At 37.6% G+C, this 20,795-nt stretch overlaps 2 protein-coding genes, 1 long non-coding RNA gene and 1 pseudogene across 14 annotated transcripts in view; 2 read left to right on the top strand and 2 right to left on the bottom strand.

Annotated features, from left to right (window-relative positions):
* Positions 1–837: 837 nt before the first annotated feature.
* LOC143851622 (uncharacterized) lies at positions 838–7,108 on the bottom strand. Its single transcript, XR_013236428.1, has 2 exons — positions 3,960–7,108; positions 838–1,084 (listed from the first exon to the last, which is right to left on the bottom strand). It is a non-coding gene; the product is annotated as an uncharacterized LOC143851622 (long non-coding RNA).
* A 448-nt stretch (positions 7,109–7,556) lies between these two features.
* On the bottom strand, positions 7,557–8,450 carry LOC143851621 (uncharacterized). The gene has a single exon (XM_077361105.1). It carries the CDS (start codon positions 8,419–8,421, stop codon positions 7,705–7,707), a length of 717 nt encoding a protein of 238 aa, XP_077217220.1. The 5' UTR covers positions 8,422–8,450; the 3' UTR covers positions 7,557–7,704.
* A 2,588-nt stretch (positions 8,451–11,038) lies between these two features.
* The window catches only part of LOC143851289 (uncharacterized), a 28,320-nt gene continuing 18,563 nt past the window's right edge, over positions 11,039–20,795 (top strand). The window contains exons 1-4 of one of the 12 annotated variants that reach the window (XM_077360662.1): positions 11,040–11,728; positions 12,896–13,036; positions 13,268–13,385; positions 13,476–13,614. In XM_077360662.1, the coding sequence (XP_077216777.1) occupies positions 11,094–11,728; positions 12,896–12,917 (657 nt within the window). In that variant the 5' untranslated portion in view covers positions 11,040–11,093 and the 3' untranslated portion in view covers positions 12,918–13,036; positions 13,268–13,385; positions 13,476–13,614. Of the gene's footprint in view, positions 13,386–13,475; positions 13,630–20,795 lie in introns of those variants that run through there. The other 11 variants (XM_077360660.1, XM_077360667.1, XM_077360663.1 and 8 more) reach the window with 11 other exon arrangements.
* LOC143851286 (uncharacterized) lies at positions 14,710–15,594 on the top strand (annotated as a pseudogene).

Genomic DNA, 20,795 nt, shown 5'->3' with positions numbered 1-20,795 from the left:
AAAAATGACACTGTCAATCAGTGACGTGTCTGAGTAGACTCCTTTTAACCAAGCCGAGTTGTTGCCATCAATAAAACTAGTTTCAGGGGCGGAAAAAGATTTAAATTAAAACTATTTTAAAATTAAAGATGCATTCTTAAAAAATCCATGAGGATAAACGTTGACAAGCCTATAAAAATAAAAGAAAGAAAAACTTAATGTACAAACAAATTAGTAAAAGAGAGGTCAAAATTATAAATTCATTACTTTGAAGTAGCACAACCACTGCGTTTGTGAGCCAGTTAATAACAACTACTTTAAAATGCAGTTTGCGCCTAAAAACATGGAAAAAAAGACTACCTATAAATTAAGGGCAGTGATAAATCGACTCCCCAAATTGATAAATCGACTCCCCATGTGTCTCTCTCTCCTCTATAACCTAGAGGAGAGAGAGACACATGGGGAGTCGATTTATCAATTTGGGGAGTCGATTTATCACTCCCCATAAATTAAAACTTTAAAATGTCACATCCCTGTCTGTTTTATGGCTAGAAATCACTGAACCATGGGCATGAGATTCTCATTCATGCCTTGTTCAAGGATCTTCGGGCATTTTGACGCAACATAAGTGAGCTTCCCCCTCTTTGTTATTTCATTAACTGTTCAAGTAAGCCCAGTCCTTGCTTCACCTCTCCCTTGCCACGCCTTCCAAGTGAATGGTTTCATAATCAAAACGTCTCTAAATAACCTAATAATGTTACCCTTTTGAGTGCTTCTCATATCCATGTTGCCTAGGAAAATGGTTTCAATCAAATCAGACTTGAAATGAAGTTTATGGAAATAGGAATTTGAGTCCAGTTATTTGCTGAAGAGGATTAGTTGGCGATATAACATAGAAATTGAATTTTGAATTCAAATCATACAAGAAAATCAATGATACCATCAGTATGCAAATCTGTCTTGCAAATATGTCTATCTCTTCAATTGCAATTTGATTTTTGAATCAACTTTACCGAGCTTTATAAGCTGCTGGTTTGAATTTGAATTTGTTAATCAAATTAAAAACCTACAGAACTTCTGGTTGGAAGCTTCCTCCATTTCCTCCCTGCAAACAATAAAGGGTGTATACATTGTAAATTTGTTGAACAATAATCCAGTTCTTTATCTAAATAAAATGCGAAAGAATCAATAATGAAAAAAGAATTTGGTGTTAAAAAATAAAAAATATAAGAAAACAGAAACCATATTGTTAAGTATTTAGAATCTAATAAAATAAGGTATTAAAGAGCAGGTAGAAAAAAGCATACAAAACTGATTAAACAAAGAAGTAAAGCTTAAGAATAGTAGAAAGAAGGAAAAAGAAGATTGTATTTTTACCGAGACAAACCACCAGAGATAACTTGTGATCAGGGTTTGGTCGTGGCTTTGGGCAAAGGAAGAAGAAGCAGCCAAAAAAGGGAGTAGAAGATGGGAGAATTTCAGAATAAGATCAGCGAGGATATGGGAAATGTAAGAGCGCTTTGGAAACAAAACATATTCAAGGAATCCATATGAATCGTTTATGGTGTTATTAAAGTAAATCATGCGGTTTGGAAGGTTTGGAATGTTAAACCGATTTGGAATTTGGAAAGCCATAAGTGCAAGTAGGGCTGCAACTCGAGCCGGGTTTTACCCGACCCGCATCGACCCGACCCGAAAATAGCCTGGGTTGGGTTCAGGTTTCATGGATTTCGGGTCGAGCCGGGTTGAGCATTCAAAAGCCCGCATGAATCTCAGGTCGAGCCGGGTTTGAAGGGGCCCGACCCGACCCGACCCGAGTTACATAAGTTATAGTATGTACATTTTTTTTTTCTATTGTCAGTTATAAGTTAAAAGTTAAAAGTAAAAAACCCACGCACCCACTGTTATTGCGTGTGAGTGTAATTTCTGCTTCTATGAGTTGATTCAAGTGTTTGATTCAGCATTGTTTGATTGTAATTACAACATTGTTTGATTACAGCATTGTTTGATTCAAGTGTAATGTGAGTGTAATTATATCATTGTTTGATTCAAGTGTAATGTGAGTGTAATTACATCATTGTTTGATTCAAGTGTATTGTGAGTGTAATTTCTGCTTCTATGAGTTGAGTTGCCTAGCCAAACAAGAATTTTCCTTAAAAAATTGCGTCAACGTGAAAAAACCCGAACCGACCCGAGATTTATCATGGGTAGGGCCGGGTTTGGGAATCGTGGGTTTTCCGAAAAAAAACCCGACCCGACCCGAGTTGCAGCCCTAAGTGCAAGGAATCCATATGAATCGTTTTATGGTGATATTAAAGGAAATCATGCGGTATAGAGGGTGTTGAATGTTAAATGGATTTGGAAGGTGTGGAATGTTAAACGTAATGCTTTCTTTTTTACCTGGAAAGGCATAAAATGAGACATCAACGATCTCTGCTTCCAACCTCACTCTCTGGAGTGATTAAATGAGACACGTGTAGAACTTAGGAATTGTTTTATGGTTGTTGGTTGGGCATGGAACTCAAAACATCAGTGGGACCAAATTCATGTGCAACACATTTCCCACAATAAAAATCTCCCATTTCGATTTTACTGTTCAGTCAAATGAAGAGAAAATAATGAAAACTAAATATCAAAACAAACATAAACAAAAATGGAAAGAGAGAATAGTGATTACATCAAGTTCATTAGGTCCATCCACTCTAGTTACACTTTGGTTGGGCATGGAACTCAAAACATCGTGGGACCCAATGTATGTAAAGCACATTTCCCACAATAAAAATCTCCCATTTCGATTTTTTTGTTCAGTCAAATGAAGAGAAAATAATGAAAACTAAATATCAAAACAAATATAAACAAAAATAGAAAGAGAGGAGAGTGATTACATCAAGTTCATCAGGTCCATCCTCTCAAGCAAAAGGCAATGTTAGAAAAGTAAGAAGAAAAAAGTTGCCTAAGATTTAATTTTTCCTTGTTTTATTCTGAACTTTGTCGATAAGAAGTCAATAATCAAATTAGAAGGCCTGTTATAATGCCAAAATTCAGTTTTGATGGTGCTATCATCATTAGCCTAACAAAGTCAGAGAGAGAGAGAGAGAGAGAATCTAATACAGGAGCAAAGAGTGATAAGTAACAATTCAAATAATGGGATGCTATTTATTTTCTTAAATCATGAGAAAATCAAAGATCACAATTAGCACATGGAAGTTACATATGTAGGACCCAATGTGGATGAATGGAAGGAGGGGGGGAAAACTTAGATAAGTTGTCTAAATCTGTAAAAAAATATTTAATTAGATCATGCCAAAAAAACTAACGTTAAAATAGAGGAAAAATCAAATTTGAAAGTTATTGAGAAAAAACAGTAGTTTAATTTATTCAAAATCTGCAAAGAAGAATGTGCAATGAAGGAAAAATTAGGGTTTACCTCAACTAAACAGGAGTTGGTAAAAATTTATAACTTTGAATATTGGCTACTGATTAATGTGTCAATATCACATTAATTGCATTGAGAACTCAAGTATGTGGACAGTCCAATGTGTGGATCCTTTCTTGTCCTTGGATTTCCCGTGATCACTGATGAAATTATATATCATTAATTTGCGAAAATGTCAAAATTGATACATGAGCTTTTGCCCAAGACATTCTTGATTTCTCGATCAAGTACAAACACTAAGGCAGCATTTCTTCTAAAACATAGCTGTCTTCAACAGTTAGCATGATTGTGTGTATCAAAGGAAGAGAAGGCTCTATCAGTTGATCAAAATAAAACATTGCACACTGGCTATTCATGCACTAACACAGTGGTGTTCTTTTAGTTCTAAGAGCAATGAAGGAAGGGGCTGAGAACACAAATACAATCAATACTTGTGGAAATGATACAGCCAAGTGCCAAAGATCTGAACCATAAAGATGGGATATATGAACCACTTTATTCAATAAATCAAATCACTCTTACAAATACAAAGAAGTAAACTTACAGCATATAAGGCTACACCAGTAAGATCTCACTCACCTGCAATGATTTTTAAAGAAAGATCAATAGTTTTGAATTTGATGGAAGAAATAAGCAAAAAGGAAACATACCAATACAAATAAATTATATATATATATATATATATATATAAAGAGAGATCTATTTGATGGGTAAGCTGGGAATGAATCTTCAACCTTAGGATTGCAGAACCAAGCTTTGACCAATGGAGCCAGATTGTAAAACAGGGTTTTAAGTTACCGTGAGAATGTAATTCTGAATGTTGGGCTCTCACCAAAGTAAGAATACCAATTAATACATATAAAACCAAAATAGAGGGGAAAAACTTATCAACAAATATCAAACCCATTACATGATGGATCATATTATCTCACTTCAATATGTAAAACACATCGAAGTGATAATCCTTGAATCCAGAATTGACACAAAAATCTTATCCAGAAGTCCAGCAACCTGAGGATTTAATAGACACACAAATGCAAAAAATGTCAGCAAATATTGAGTTCAAGTTTATAAGCTGGAAGACTGATTTATCTTAAAGAAACTGTACGGGGTGAAAGCAATTTTAGATCTTAAAGAAACTGGAAGAAAATTAAAGTTGTCTAAACAACCTTCATGTAAAATTTAAAAATGAAAAGCATAGATGGCTTGATGCACAATAGCAAGCTAGGTTTCATAATTCTAGCGTCATGGATCGTGACTGATGACAATTCCTACAAAGCATTCACCTATGGAAGAAATCATGGCCTAACTCTAAAATTTGAATTGCCAATCCTAGAAGAAAGTTTCTACTTAAAATCTGAATTGTATCTCTTTCTTCTACATAAAATCTGAATTGTATCTATGAGGAGAGGACATATCCTTGGAAAAAAAACCAAAAGAACAGATTGCTAGATGAAGATAACTTTCGTGAACATAAATCAGAAGAATGGGTGATATAACTAAAATTGAGCGATTGGAAATAATTTGAGAACATAAGCTAACTTTCGTGAACATAAATCAGAAGAATGGGTGATATAACTAAAATTGAGCGATTGGAAATAATTTGAGAACATAAGCTAACTTTCGTGAACATAAATCAGAAGAATGGGTGATATAACTAAAATTGAGCGATTGGAAATAATTTGAGAACATAAGCTATTATTTCTCCAATTCGTATGTAGAGAATGATATGAAGTCAATCGTATTAGCTGCGTACTGTGTCTTGAGATTCATATCAACTGCATTGTTCTCAGACAATTTGACACCAACATTAACATGTTAAAACTCATGGTAAATTCGCATGTTGCCAAGTTAGCATCCATAAGAAATAATAAGTTAACAAAAAATGGGTATTTTGGTTAGAGACTCATATAGCAACATGTTCACAAAATAGTGCGTGGATGCCCACACATGCTGCCTCCCAAATGTTTAACCTGTAACCCAAACAGGGGCTTTGTGTAGGGACTTATTAAAACATTTCAGGATTGTCTGTTCAATCTGAATTTCACATCTTGCAAACCCAAGAGCATAGTTCCAAATATAAATGCTACAACAATATAGCAATATAGGATTGTCAATGACCAATATTTCCTTGATGGAAATGATATCCAAATACCATCACTGCCCAAAAGCCAAGATGTATCTCCAGAAATAAAGGAAAAAAACAATAGAGTCCCGAAGACTGTGCATCCAAATTGCATATTTCCAAGATATTCATTGGAACCACTAAAGGTTGTGCATTCAAATTGAAATCTGATTATAATTGAAAATTACAAAATTCAAAATTTCAAATTGTGTTCATGAATCGTTGAGTTTTGTAATTTTAGCATCCCATTATGCTAACACTAAATACCAATGACATAAAATCCCATCATATACACACCCCAATCTGTACAATAGTGCAGTCTAAAATATTGAAGCTAGAAAAAAGCATCTTCGCCCAACTGTTTTCAATTAGGTGGAGGTGTATGGATAGTTTTTGTACTTGGAAATTATAGACTGAAGGGATGCGATTGTCTATGGAGGGATTTTCCTTCAAAAAGGAACAAACAGGAGGGAGAGTTAATGATATTCCAATTTTTTAAGCACATTTATAGGGGAGCGATATATTGGAAACTTGTACGGGTGTGTTTGTAGAGAGGCGGAGGGGCATATGGAGATTTGGATTGTTTTTTGGGCTGATTTTTAGGGGAGGTGGTTGGAGAGCGAGACGCAGGGGTACGTAGATTGCGATAGATTTTGGGGGCCTGATTTTTAGGGGTACAAAAAGATTTAGAAATAAAGGGACGTAACAAAAAATAAATATGTTACGGAGAAGGAGCGTTTCAAAAGAAAATGGTGTTTGGAATGATGACTGTTAAGGAGGGCTTTCAAATTCAAGTGCCACATAGGATTTGATCCTGAGTTGGCGAAATAGGGGACTGTCCACATCAGAAAAAACGGTTAGAAGTCCATCCTCAAAAATCCGGTGTAGGCGAAAATCTGGGAGAGACAGAGAGGGGGTGGGGAGATTTTGCATAAACGACATGCGAGGTCGGCAAGATTTTTGGGGTTAAAGCTCAAAAAACATATCCTGAATTTTCAACTAAGCAGCAAGAGACCCAACCTAGGTGAGTTGATTCGGGACTTTTTAAAATATCCAATCTAGTTATAACTTATAAGATAACAACAAAACAAAGATTGATGGAGATATGCCATCCCAAATTGAAAAAACCGTTGATCCAGGAAACAAATAAATTCAAACAATATAACAAACTCATATTCAATGTATATGATCATAGAAAATTCAAACAATATAACAAAGTACAACACACCATGTACCCAATAAAGGCAATGATGGTAGAGGAAACAATGAATTTAACAGAGTTGAACTACTATGGCTAGCCAATACTAAAAAAACATTAATGGAGATAAACCTAGAGATGACATGCCCAATTATCATAATTGTTCATGTCATTTCATCTCTATCATGCATTCCATCAAACAATTGGCGAGCATGATCAATCGAAGACAGCCAAAAATATTGTAATATAAACAGAAATAAGAGCATTGAAGATAGAAACTATGGATTATAGCCAAATTAGAGGAAATTAAAACCGAAAAAGAACAAAGAAAAACATTGAACTACTATGGATATGCAATACAAAAAAATGTTGATGGAGATGTGCCAAGAGATTACATACCCAGTTATAATATTCGTTCATGTCGGGCATTGCATCAAATAGTTGGCGGGCTTGATCCTTTGACATCAAATCTTAAGGAAGCTAACCCAAGTGATTTTATATCACTAATCCAATAAGGGCATCATCTAATTCTACAATTAAACGAACTATTGTTTAAAGCTATTCAATCATCAACTCTGTTTTACCATAAGTGAGTCTCTCGCTCGAGCCTAAATTTCTCTCTCCAAAATTGAAAAAGAACTTACTCGATATCTTTTTTTTCTTTTTTTTTGTAAAAATGACTCCGTCAATCATGGACTAGTCTGACTCTATTCCTTTTTACCTGAGTTTGAGCTTGAGTTTGTAATTAAACAATAAAATCAACACTTGCAGTTTTCAAATGTCAACAAGCCGTGGAGAGAAGAAGGGAGACGGAGAGATTGGATACAATAATTTTTTATAGATCACTTTATTTAAGATGATTACACATACAAATACTTAAATCCAAGTAATTAACACAATACCCATGTGTCTTAATTACTAAACACCTAGCTTCTCGATCTATCAAACTAGTAGACAAATATGCTCTCAATTCATGTTCTGTGACTTGTAATCACTCCATAATTGATCGACGCTCTTCCCTAACAGCTCCGCGAAGAAATCAACACTATAACCAGTCCTCAACTTGCCATTGAGATCGGCTACGAAACCATCTCTTAGACCATTGCAGTAGTCTAGAAATCGAGCCGTAACATCGTACCCATGGTCCCACCGATCCCCCTCACCAGCTTTCACCCAATGGGATGGGGCGAATCCGGCCTTCAATCTCACAAAATCTGCTATACCTTCGATCAAGCCTCCGGGACCTTGATTGTTCCCGAACCACTGCCATATATGGGTCATCTCGTGGTAGAGAACCCCGGTGATTTCATTCCGAACATCACCGGAATAACCCCCTATGTAATTGGCACTAACGTGGATCTCGTTGTTGCTTGTATAGGCAACTCCATCCATGCTATCAATGAAAATGCTAACATGTTGAACACTCTTCCTATCACTTTCGCCTTGTCCGAAGGTTCGCCAGATGAATGCCGAAGCGGTTTCTACTGTCTGCTTGGTATAATCTACCCCAATCTCATTGTCAAATCGGGTTCCACCTGCGGTTCCGATCGCATTATTTGTGACATCATAATCAACGGCTTGGATTCCATCTACAGCAGCCATGGCAAGGAGAGAGGAGATCAAAATCATCAAGGGATCCATTTTCTCCTTTGGGTGTATATAACTGGTAGCTTGTAAGTTCATGTTCTTAAATAGAAGTGGGGCTTCACCTTGGTATATAATTTCAACCCACGCGTTTTCATGGTTATCTAAAGGCTAGCTCTGAAAGTAATAGGTTAGCGTTTGGCCTTGACTTGGACCTTGACTCGGCTTCACCCATTGAGTTTCTAGATGGGTGCCGACGCTAATACTCCATTGGCTAATGTAATGTTATGGAAAGTATTAAAAAAATTATGGAAATATTATATTTGCCCATTTTTTTTACCATGGACAGACCCTTCTAATGTAAAAGAGTAGTCATAAATACACTAGAGGGGACTGGCCATGGAAAAAAGGCGACGATATTCACTTCCCAAAAATTATCATCCTTGACAGCACTAACAATAAAAACTTCCATGGCAACATGTTTTCATTTAGAATGGAAGAAAAACATTTCCGGCAGAAAAAAATTTCCCTGATCTAGAGGGAAATGATATGATTGTAGTTAATTTAAAGGGATTTTATCGTAAATTGAAGTTCCCTCCAAGTAAAAATTGAATACAATTGGTTCACGTTTTCTTTTTCATGTTTAAACAAAGTAGGAAATTTTTCGAAAAATTTATCTTTCGTAAGCATAGGAACAACCCAAAGTTCCTTCAAGTGGTTTGGGTAAAACCGAGAAAATGTGAGCTTTAGTTTAATTTTGATGGAGCGTCACCCAAAGGAAACCCTGGCACGTCGCGTGGTGGGGGAGTTTTAAGAAACCATAATGGTAAATTAGTTTTCTCTTTTTCTCACTATTATAATATTAGTACTAACATACAGGCAGAAGCTAGAAGCATGCTGGATGGTTTAAGATATTGCAAAGCTTTTGGCTTACTTAATATTTGGCTCGAATCAGCAAAGTATTAATCGAACTTATCATTGATTATAAAGACCCTCCTTGGCCCATCAAATTCTATTTAAAAGAAGAGAGAACGGTTCCTACACATATGTGTAGAGAGTTCTCTACACACTAGCTTAAAATACAGTGGGGGCCCACATTGTTTGGGTGATCCAAGCCATCCATTTTAAAGGCCCTCACATAGATACGGTGTCTACAAAAAATCAGATCCATAGGATCATCCCAACCCTACGATTTGTGGAGGTAAAATGGATGTCTTTAAACCTTAACAAATTAGTCCATTTTTTGCCTCTACAGTTATTTTGGAACTGAAGCCGAGGATCTCTCATGCTTACAGAGAAGTTAATCAAGTTGCAGACTCGTTCGCAAAATGCATTTGAAAGTAAAAATAATAAAGTTTTCAGGTGTTGGAAGGAGCTCCCGACTAAATCTAGATGTGAGCTTTGGAAATCCCAAGTATTCGATGTAGGTAATTTTTGTATTTTCTGGGTATAGAGGTAAGGTGATATGTCCCCATCTTGTAATTTTTACTCACATTAATAAAATTTAAGGTGCCCACCCGGGTTCCTCGATAACTTCCAGGCTTAAAAAGTGTAGGAAATTTTAGAACAATTTTCCTTCTGAAACTTATTTCGAAAAATTCTTGCAATCCAAACAGTGTCTTAGGGTGGCCCACATTGAGCAAAACTAGTTGATTAGGTGAGTAAGATGTTTTCTAATATAGGTCTGGGCTAACTAAAGATAACTCTCATCAAAAGTCCAAGAATAGTAAGAGTCTAGTGCAGTTGGAAACTAATACAACTCTCTAACCTTATATTGGTGTGGTTACTTAATGGGAGCAACAAACAAGGTAAAAAAAGAGCAATTAGGGTTCTCTGTGTGGTCCCTGTTCTACTAAGGAAACGCCAGATATTCTACTAATCTAAGCATAAGGTCTTAGCTAGATTGGACCTCGATACAACATGTTTCTCGAGAGCATTTTTAACGGTCGGAGTACGTGCATCAACTGTGGATTCTATGACCATCATTTTCGAGGTGCACCTAAGGTTCAGTTAAGTTAAATAGTTGGCATCAGGGCATCCTCTGATCCATGATGATCAATCGGAGCATGAAGCTTTAATTGAAATATGATATAGTATCCCGCTTTTTATGACTATCTCTGATCTATTGTATCTTCAAGTTTGGATCTTTATCATCGATTGGAGAACTTTTTTCGATGTATCTAGAATCTAGGAGGATCATCAAATGAACGGATCCACTGTATGTGAAACAGGGAAGATGCGCACCATAGATAGGGTGCATTCACTTGTTTTGTTATTGGAGATACATCATATTAGGATTACAGGACTTGGGAAGACCATAATACATGAAATTTCGCATAATTTAAGTGTGAAGACGAGCCTTGTGAATCTTTTATGAGTTTTATCTTATGGATGGGATGGGACCAAGACCATATGTGTCTCCTCATAGACACTAAGATCAACGGCTTTGATCCTAGATTCATGTCCCCACCTACCCCTTTGTAGGATCAAAAAATTGCATCCACGGTTGATGAAAAAGTCAGTTTGTGATATGTTGTAAGCAATAGAAACCAACAATTAAAAGATGAGACACTAGTGTTTGGATGGGTCCATTTCATATTTTCGTACGGAGAAGAACAGCGTACTAGACAAGGCACCCCGTCAAGAAACTGCACGGATGAAACCTAGCCAATGCCTATTTTTCCAAGTCAAGCCCAAAGTCATTATAATTTTCTCATGAACCGAAACCGTGTAATTCAGAATTAGACGGCAAGGCCAGGCATTTCAAGAACATGAACTTACAAGCTACCATTGAGATACAAGAAAGAAAAGAGAAAATGGATCCCATGATGCTGTTTATCTCTTCTCTCCTGGCCATGGCTGCTGTAGATGGAATACAAGCCGTTGATTATGATGTCACAAATAATGTGATCGGAACACCCGGTGGAACCCGCTTCGACAATGAGATTGGGCTCGCATATACCAAGCAGATACTAAAAACCGCCTCGGCATTCATCTGGCAAACCTTCCGACAAGGCGAAGGTGATAGGAAGAGTGTGCAACATGTTAGCACGTTCATTGATACCATCGATACCGTGAATGTAATTGCTTATACAACCAACAATGAGATCCACGTGAGTGCCAGTCACATAGAAAGTTATTCGGGCGACGTGCGAACTGAGATCACCGGAGTCCTCTACCACGAAATGACCCACGTGTGGCAGTGGAACGGGGCCAATCAAGCGCCCGGAGGCCTGATTGACGGTGTAGCAGATTTTGTGAGATTGAAGGCCGGATTTGCCGGTTCGGACTGGGTTAAGGCCGGTGGGGGAGATAGTTGGGATCAGAGGTATGTTGTGACGGCCCGCTTCCTGGACTACTGCAATAGCCGATTCATTTCCTTCCATTTTTACCACTCAATATGCACGTATGTGACGAAAGAGAAAATCTCTCTCCTTCCTTATGTGGAAATTAAATTTTAATGGTTTTAGTTTTCGGATTTCCACATATATCTATTCCCGATATTAATGACGGCACAAGAAAGTGGAAAGAAAAAAGGAATTTACAGTGATTTTTTAACGTAAACGCCATTTCCAAAACGCTGAAATCCTGAATTAAATCCCGATATTAATGGCAGCACAAGAAATTCCAAAACTCCTACTCAAAACCCATTTTGTATTCCAAAGCCCATACGACCCTTGGTATTCGAAACGCACAATGGCTCATTCATTAATTTGAATCTTTCCTCTCTCACGAATGAAAGCCATCACCTACCCCCCTCTCTCTCTCACGGCCCTGTGCCTTTCCTATCTCTTCATCATCCATTCTCTCTTCTTCTGGATCTACAACTCCACCAACACTCCTCTTATTCCTCCTGTCCCTGCCCTCTGCCCATACAACACGAAGACCCCACCAACTATCAACACCCAACGCAGAAAGGGAAGAAATATAATAGAAGAGACTTGCAAAAATGGGAATATGAGTCCACTGAACATCTGTGCAATTTCTTCTCCTTTTTTGGAGGCTTCCAAACAACCTCAAATTTCCCTTTTCCCCCTTTCTACAAACCCAATAGAATAAGAAGAATTTTTACTTATTTTTGTCCATATGTTGGTACTCAATTCTCTCCATTTTTTTCTTCTTTTGTATTCTTATTTTTTGTTCTTAGAACTGCACTTTTCCTTTTGATTTAGTTCTACTTTCAAAAAATGGAGAGATAATCGTCCCCTGCAACCATCTCATCTGATAATTTGTTCAACAATACCGAGATTGTGAATCTTGGGGGAGTAAGTGATCTAATAGGTCTTCTTTTTTGCTCTTCTTCGTGGAGTGATTTCTCTGAGTTTTGATAAGCATTTTTTTGGTAGACATTATTTCACTTAAAGGCCTGTTGTATATTCGAATCTCATAGGTTTTCTTCATCTGGCCCGCTCTAATTTAATGTCTCTATGGTCATTGAATGGGTTAACTATCTTCCTTTGATTTTAATTATGTTATTTTTTGTTTTCTGGATCTGATTGAATTGGATATAGTACATTGTTTGAAGAATGTTCTTTCGCTATGGTTTTTTTATTATGTTTTCCAAAGTTGGCAGGTGTTCTATTAACATTATTTAGTCGTAGTTGCAGCCCAACAAAATAAGGGTGGAAAACAGGGAGAGCTATGTCTTAATCAAATGGGCAACTTCAATATGGTGCCCGTGATGCTTTTGCTTCTAGGTATCTATCTGTATGAGGTATGCAAAAGAGAACTATTTAAATTCAAGGTTTTTTTTTTGCCAAAAAAAAGGACTTTAGGTGCCATACATGTCAAATGTATGGAACTCTTTTTAAACTGATCTATGCCCCTTCTTATTCTACAAAACATAATCGATCTCATTCATTCATGACTGTTTAAGCCCTGTTTGTTTTGGATTTTAAGTCCCAAACTGATTAATGGTCTCAAAATTATGGCATGTTCGTTTCAGATTATTGCCACCAATTGCCAACCCTAAATTTATTATTGGACTGAAATTAAATGTAATTTTGGTCTCAGAGGTGTTAGAATGGCTACCAAATCGAAGGTAGCTGGTGAAATCAATGAAGGTATCCTTCTGTTCTTTTCCTCTAGAATTTCTGGTCACTTTTTACTAGATGATGTGTTTTGATTGTTTACACGACTATTTTTGTGTGAAGTTCCCTTGTTTGGAGATGGAAGCGGTTTTTGTGAAGTTCCATTGTTTGGACCATGGGTGTTTTTGTTAAGATGTTGAGATCATGAATTATGATAATTGTAATGTTGAAATTTATTGAATTATGATAATTGTAATGCTGAAATTTATTGAATTATGATAATTGTAAGTAGAATCGATTTATATAGCTCTTTGAAAGTTGGATTGATGAACAAGGTGATTAAGGTTGGAGGACAGTTGAGATGAAGAGATAACCTATCATACGACGATCGGTTGAAAAACTAGGGTTTAGGGTTTAGGGCATTAACTCTCCGTATTTCCTTCTCCGGGCATCAAAAAATTATTAAACTCGGGTTCTATAGAATCTGTACAACTTGCAGAGCCCAAAGAATACCGATTCAAAGATGGAGACACATCCAGAGAGGAAAATACGATGGGATCCGGTTTTAAAAAAGGAAAACACTCCTAATTGTAATCTTCCAAGATTATATTAACTACTTTTCCAAAAGGTTTCTTAGCTTGATCATGATCTTTCAGCCTCCAAACTCGCCTCTTCACCTCTTCTCACACGATTTTGATCTCCCCTCACAGTTCCTTCTCTTAGATTTAGGGTTTTCTATGTAGGTTTTAGCTAAGAGTAGTATTTATAATTAATTAAGATGAAGCCCTAATCACTAATTAGGGAATGGACAAAAATACCCTCTTCTACCCGCATAAGGGACGAATTTGGTGTATTTCACATGTACGTAGTGAATATATTTAGGATTATGGGTCTTAAGAACACTATTATACATTAAATCTCGTATAATTTATGTGGAAGATGAGGCTTGTGAATCCTTTAACGTATGGATGGCGTGAGACCAAGACCATGTGTAGTAGCCTTGGGAATCCTTGAGCAAGAAATTGCATAGAAGGAACCAAGTCAAGGTCGAAGTCGGTTTGTGGCTTGTAGTAAGCATTAGAAAAAAGCAATTCAGATGTGTCATCTGCTCTCTTCCTTTGGCAAATGTCAAGCTACCCAACGCTGAAAAAACGAGGCCCACTAACTGTTTGGATAGGCCCATTTCATATTTACTATGGAGAAGGTCAGCCTATTAAACACGGCACCCTTCAAGAAACTGCATGGATGAAGCCGAGTCAATGCCTATGTTTCTAAGTCAAGCCCCAAGTCAAGATACTTTTTTTTTTCATGACTATGAAACCGTGTAATTCATAATTAGACGGCAAGGCAAGGCAAGGCATTTCTTCTATTTAAGAACAAGAACTTACAAGGTAACATTGAGATACAAGAAAGATAGGAGAAAATGGATCCCATGATGCTGTTGGTCTCTTCTCTTCTAGCCATGGCTGCTGTTGATGGAATCCAAGCCGTTGATTATTATGTCACAAATAATGCGCTCGGAACACCCGGTGGAACCCGCTTCGACAATGAGATTGGGCTCCCATATACCAAGCAGATAGTAGAAACCGGTTCGACATTCATTTGGCAAACCTTCCGACAAGGCGAAGGTGATAGGAAGAGTGTGCAACTTGTTAGCACATTCATTGATAGCATGGATGGAGTTGCTTTTACAAGCAACAATGAGATCCATGTGAGTGCCATTTACATCGCAGGTTATTCCGGCAATGTGAGGACTGATATCACCGGGGTCCTCTACCACGAGATGACCCGCGTGTGGGGGTGGAATGGGGCCAATCAAGCGCCCGGAGGCCTGATCGAAGGTATAGCAGATTTTGTGAGACTGAAGGCCGGATTTGCCCTTTCACACTGGGTTAAGGCCGGTGGGTGAGATAGGTGGGATCAGGGGTATGATGTCACTGCCCGCTTCCTGGACTACTGCAATAGTCTAAGAGATGGTTTTGTTGCCGATCTAAATGGTAAATTGAGGACTGGTTATAGCGCCGACTTCTTCGTGGAGCTGTTGGGGAAGACGGTTGATCAATTATGGAGTGATTACAAGTCACAGAATAGTAGTTGAGAGTACTAATTTGATTAGATAGAGAGACTACTTGTTTCGTAATTAAGACACATGCATAATGTGTTAAATACATGGATTTAAGTAATTATCTATATTATCAATATAAATAAAAGAGTCTCTCATATTAACTCTGTTCATCTTTAATTATATATCTATACAATCAACATCAATAATAGTGCCTCTTTCTAAAATAAAAAAATCTTCACTAATTTTTGTTAGCATAAACCTAGCCTAATGAGCATTTATACTGAACACCCAAAGGAATAAGGATGGAAAGTGATTAACATAATCATAGAAAATGATAACCCCGGAGAAGCAACGTAGGAACCCCCCAACAATCTCCCCATCCACCCTGAAGCAACATGAGACCTATCTTCCTCGAGAGAACACCGGGGTTACCCGGATCTTTCGCGAGGGATTTTCTCCATCCTCAAGGGCACACTAGAATGTAATTGTTATTAGAATTAATTTGTTTAATTTTATTTTTATTTTATTTTTTTCCTCATATTTTTAAGGGAGAAAAAGAATATGATGTTGATTCTGGTTCCTGATTTCGGTAATCCAAAAACAGGCTTAGGGTTTTGACTTCTTACACAACATGTTAAACCTTATATTTTGGAATTTTTTTTAAACTTATATATATTCATGGGATGTCGGTTTAGTATATGAGACTAAAATCGTTAGGGTCAACCCTCTAACATTCAGATCGGAGGGTTAGGATCAGCCTATGGAAATGATTTTTGGGGCACAACCTATTTAGGCTGTGGCCCATCTAATGGACGGTTTGGATCATCCTATGGTGCAGCCCATACCGTACTTTTAATAAAGTGAAGAGTGCCCTCATCAAAATACAGTAGTGATGATAACATTTCCCATCAAAATAGAGTGATGAAGACTAATAAGACTAAGATTCATTTACGACAAACACAAAACCTTTCGTGGTGTCTTGTTGCCTCTAAAGTGACAGGGACATGGTTGACGGACATAGTAACGAGGAAGATAAGTTTCTCTAGCCAGTGTCTTTCTAGAAGCTTAGAAATAGTGAACACACCAATATTGTGATAATATTTATTTTATATGGGTTAATTACATATTATATTTATAATAAAAAGAAAATCACACATGCTAAGCGGGAAAATTATATGGGAAACGACAATAAGACCGAGGGAGAAACCAACAATCATCATGCACCACCTAGGTCATTTTGTTTGTAATCCCAAATTCAAACATTAAAAAAAAAAAAAAAAAAAAACGAAAGAATTTGCGGACAGTTTTCTGTAAGACAAGTAGCGATCGTAGGGGTCCCCAACTCAATTATAGTCTCAGTTTGCCCAGCAGAACTTAGCAAATAAGGTAGACATGGAAATGATGTGAGTTTAAAAATAAGGTGTTTAATAGCTGTAAAAGAATTTATATCTATAAGTATTTAATAGTTATAGGGGCATTTACCTACATAAGACGTTTATGGTTATAAAAGAATTTATATTTATATGTTATTTAACAGTTCAAGAATACTTAAGTCAAGTATACCCTCACTGATTGTTTAGAAAGAATTCATTGAGTTAATACTAGAACTCCCAGAAGGCATGTATTCATTAGATAGATATCATTAAGTCAAGTAAACCCTACCTTATTTGATAAGAAAAGGGAGAGACTAGTATGTCTCTCCAATATTGCATGTCACGTTGGCAATTTATTCACACACCACAATCAGCTAGTTAACTTTTCCATGATTTGCTGAGATTACAAAACTTGTCTTTCAGTTTGACTATTCTCAACAATTCACGGAAAAGCGAACGTGAATTATTCCGGATAAGCGAAAAGTCAGTCACGGAAGAAAAACCTATCTTTACTATTATTCCATTAATAAAAACAAGTGAACCAAATTGATATTACGCATTCGACAACTTTCAAAGTTTCAACTACGTTCTCTTCCCATGCTTCCCATTCGCCCACGTAGTTCTCATATAATAAATTTAGGGCACTGATAAATCGACCCCATATAGGGCAGTGCTTAGAGAGAGAGAGAGAGAGAGAGAGAGAGAGATATGGTAGTTATACTCAAGTTTCAAGAGCAAGAAATTGCATGGAAGGAGCCGAGTCAAGGTCAAAGTCCGTTTGTGATATGTTGTAAGCATTAGAAACCAACAATTAAAAGATGAGACACTAGTGTTTGGATGGGTCCATTTCATATTTTCGAACGGAGAAGAACAGCGTATTAGACAAGGCACCCCGTCAAGAAACTGCATGGATGAAGCCTAGCCAATGCCTATTTTTCCAAGTCAAGACCAAAGTCATTATAATTTTCTCATGAACCGAAACCGTGTAATTCAGAATTAGACGGCAAGGCCAGGCATTTCTTCTATTTAAGAACATGAACTTACAAACTACCATTGAGATACAAGAAAGAAGAGATAAAATGGATCCCATGATGCTGTTTATCTCTTCTCTCCTGGCCATGGCTGCTGTAGATGGAATCCAAGCCGTTGATTATGATGTCACAAATAATGTGATCGGAACACCCGGTGGAACCCGCTTCGACAATGAGATTGGGCTCTCATATACCAAGCAGATACTAGAAACCGCCTCGGCATTCATCTGGCAAACCTTCCGACAAGGTGAAGGTGATAGGAAGAGTGTGCAACATGTTAGCACATTCAGAGGTCTTGACTGCACATAAGGGTGGCAAAATCAACCAAACCGAAACCGAAAATTCGGTTTCGGTTCGGTTAAACCAAACTGATTCAAATTTTGGTTCGGTAGAACCAAACCGATGATTGGTTCGGTTCGGTTCAGTTTCGGTTTGGTTTTAGTTCGGTTCGGTTTGGACAATGATAAATGCGCTCCTTTTCATAGGAAAATGATAAATGTGCCCCTTTTCATTTCGGTTTAGAGTGTATGATGGGTTTGGTTCGGTTCGGTTTGGACTGTTTCGGTTTCAGGTCGGTTCGGTTTCGGTTTGGAGTTAAGTATGTTCGGTTCGGTTTCAGTTTGCGGTTAAACCGAACCGAAACCGAAACCGAAACCGTTGCCACCCCTAATTGCACATCGTGTCCTTGTGTAAGATTCTCAAATTAGAGGTCATCATTGATCCTAATTAGTCTTTTTCTAATTAGTGATATGACACAAGTTGGTGGATCCCATCGATGTCCTTTGTGTTAGATTCTCAAATATGACACAAATTGGTGGGTCCCATTATCCTAACGTACTGTTGTGTGTGCTTAGACGTCCTCTAGCATTTTCTATTTGTAATCCTCTGTCTCTTTTTATATACTCTTGGCGGTCCGTCCCGGGGCTATTCAATTTCCGGGTTTAAAAAAAAAAAAAAAAAAGTCAACTCTCAGGATCTAAAAATGATATCAACGGTCAGCTTACGCCCAATACGTTTATACGAGGATCCGTGGTGGGTCTAGGCATGCCAAGAAAACATAAGGCCAATGCATAATAAACACTTATGCAATGAGACAAATTTGGAAATCATCATGGTATAACAATAGTACATATGTACGAATCACCACGGAACAACAGTAATGCATATGTCCAATTCGCACGACACCTTTGCTCCCTCAAACCGAGCGAAGCAAGTAACACAACAATGTTTGAGCGAAGCAAGTAACACAACAATGATCACACACCACCTAGGTCCCCAAGTAACAAACTCATAGTCCTCAATATTCAATACGTAGGGTATACAGCACATGCCGTGTCAGGTATACTACACATGCCTCTAGGGCGCGACCAAAGCAACTTGTGAATATTGCCATCCCAACTTGTGAAATCATCATGGTATAACAATAGTACATATGTACGAATCACCACGGAACAACAGTAATGCATATGTCCAATTCTCATGACACCTTTGCTCCCTCAAACCGAGCGAAGCAAGTAACACAACAATGATCACACACCACCTAGGTCCCCAAGTAACAAACTCATAGTCCTCAATATTCAATATGTAGGGTATACAGCACATGCCGTGTCAGGTATACTACACATGCCTCTAGGGCGCGACCAAAGCAACTTGTGAATATTGCCATCCCAAGTACCGGGGTATACCACACATACCTATAGGGCACGACCAAATTACCCATGTATCGGAAACATCTAGATATTGAGGTACACTACAAATGCCTCTAGGGCATGACCAAAGCAACCTGAGTATCAGATACATAATCACAACACAATCCCATGCATCACACAGCATGACTAACTGATCCCATGTATCACACAGCACGATATTAAACTCACGTACATCAATATGCAACAGAAGTAATGCATAGAATGACATGGAGATACCAATTCACAGTAAACCATATACAATGATATTCAAATCAAATCAGTAGATCATGAAAACATGTCAAATGGCATGCTGGATTCTATACGGGTTCTTCGCTTTCTTCCGATTTTACACAACTTCGGGAGGCTATTACTTACACACTGATCATCCAAATCGATTGTGGTTGGATTCGTTGGAATCCTTACGGCAAGAGGGAATCCTTATGGCAAGAGGGTTCCATCGAATACAATCCGGCCACCAAAGACCTATCATACGACGATCGGTTGAAAAACTAGGGTTTTGGGCATTAACTCTCCGTATTTCCTTCTCCGGGCATCAAAAAATTATTAAACTCGGGTTCTATAGAATCTGTACAACTTGCAGAGCCCAAAGAATACCGATTCAAAGATGTAGACACATCCAGAGAGGAAAATACGATGGGATCCGGTTTTAAAAAAGGAAAACACTCCTAATTGTAATCTTCCAAGATTATATTAACTACTTTTCTAAAAGGTTTCTTAGCTTGATCATGATCTTTCAGCCTCCAAACTCGCCTCTTCTCACACGATTTTGATCTCCCCTCACAGTTCCTTCTCTTAGATTTAGGGTTTTCTATGTAGGTTTTAGCTAAGAGTAGTATTTATAATTAATTAAGATGAAGCCCTAATCATTAATTAGGGAATGGACAAAAATACCCTCTTCTACCCGCATAAGGGACGAATTTGGTGTATTTCACTTGTACGTAGTGAATATATTTAGGATTATGGGTCTTAGGAACACTATTATACATTAAATCTCGTATAATTTATGCGGAAGATGAGGCTTGTGAATCCTTTAACGTATGGATGGCGTGAGACCAAGACCATGTGTGTAGCCTTGGGAATCCTTGAGCAAGAAGGAACCAAGTCAAGGTCGAAGTCGGTTTGTGGTTTGTAGTAAGCAATAGAAAAAAGCAATTCAAATGTGTCATCTGCTCTCTTCCTTTGCCAAATGTCAAGCTACCCAACGCTGAAAAAACGAGGCCCTCTAACTGTTTGGATGGGCCCATTTCATATTTACTATGGAGAAG

Source organism: Tasmannia lanceolata, unplaced genomic scaffold, assembly GCF_043159265.1.
Source record: "Tasmannia lanceolata isolate RefF3 unplaced genomic scaffold, GAP_Taslan_0.1 ptg000018l, whole genome shotgun sequence".
Taxonomy (NCBI): domain Eukaryota; kingdom Viridiplantae; phylum Streptophyta; class Magnoliopsida; order Canellales; family Winteraceae; genus Tasmannia; species Tasmannia lanceolata.
The sequence above is the reverse complement of the archived record's forward strand: the minus strand, read 5'-3'. Positions and strand labels throughout refer to the sequence as shown.

Excerpts from the sequence above, each read along its gene's own strand:
- LOC143851621 (XM_077361105.1), bottom strand. The coding sequence starts at position 8,421 with ATGAACTTACAAGCTACCAGTTATATACACCCAAAGGAGAAAATGGAT.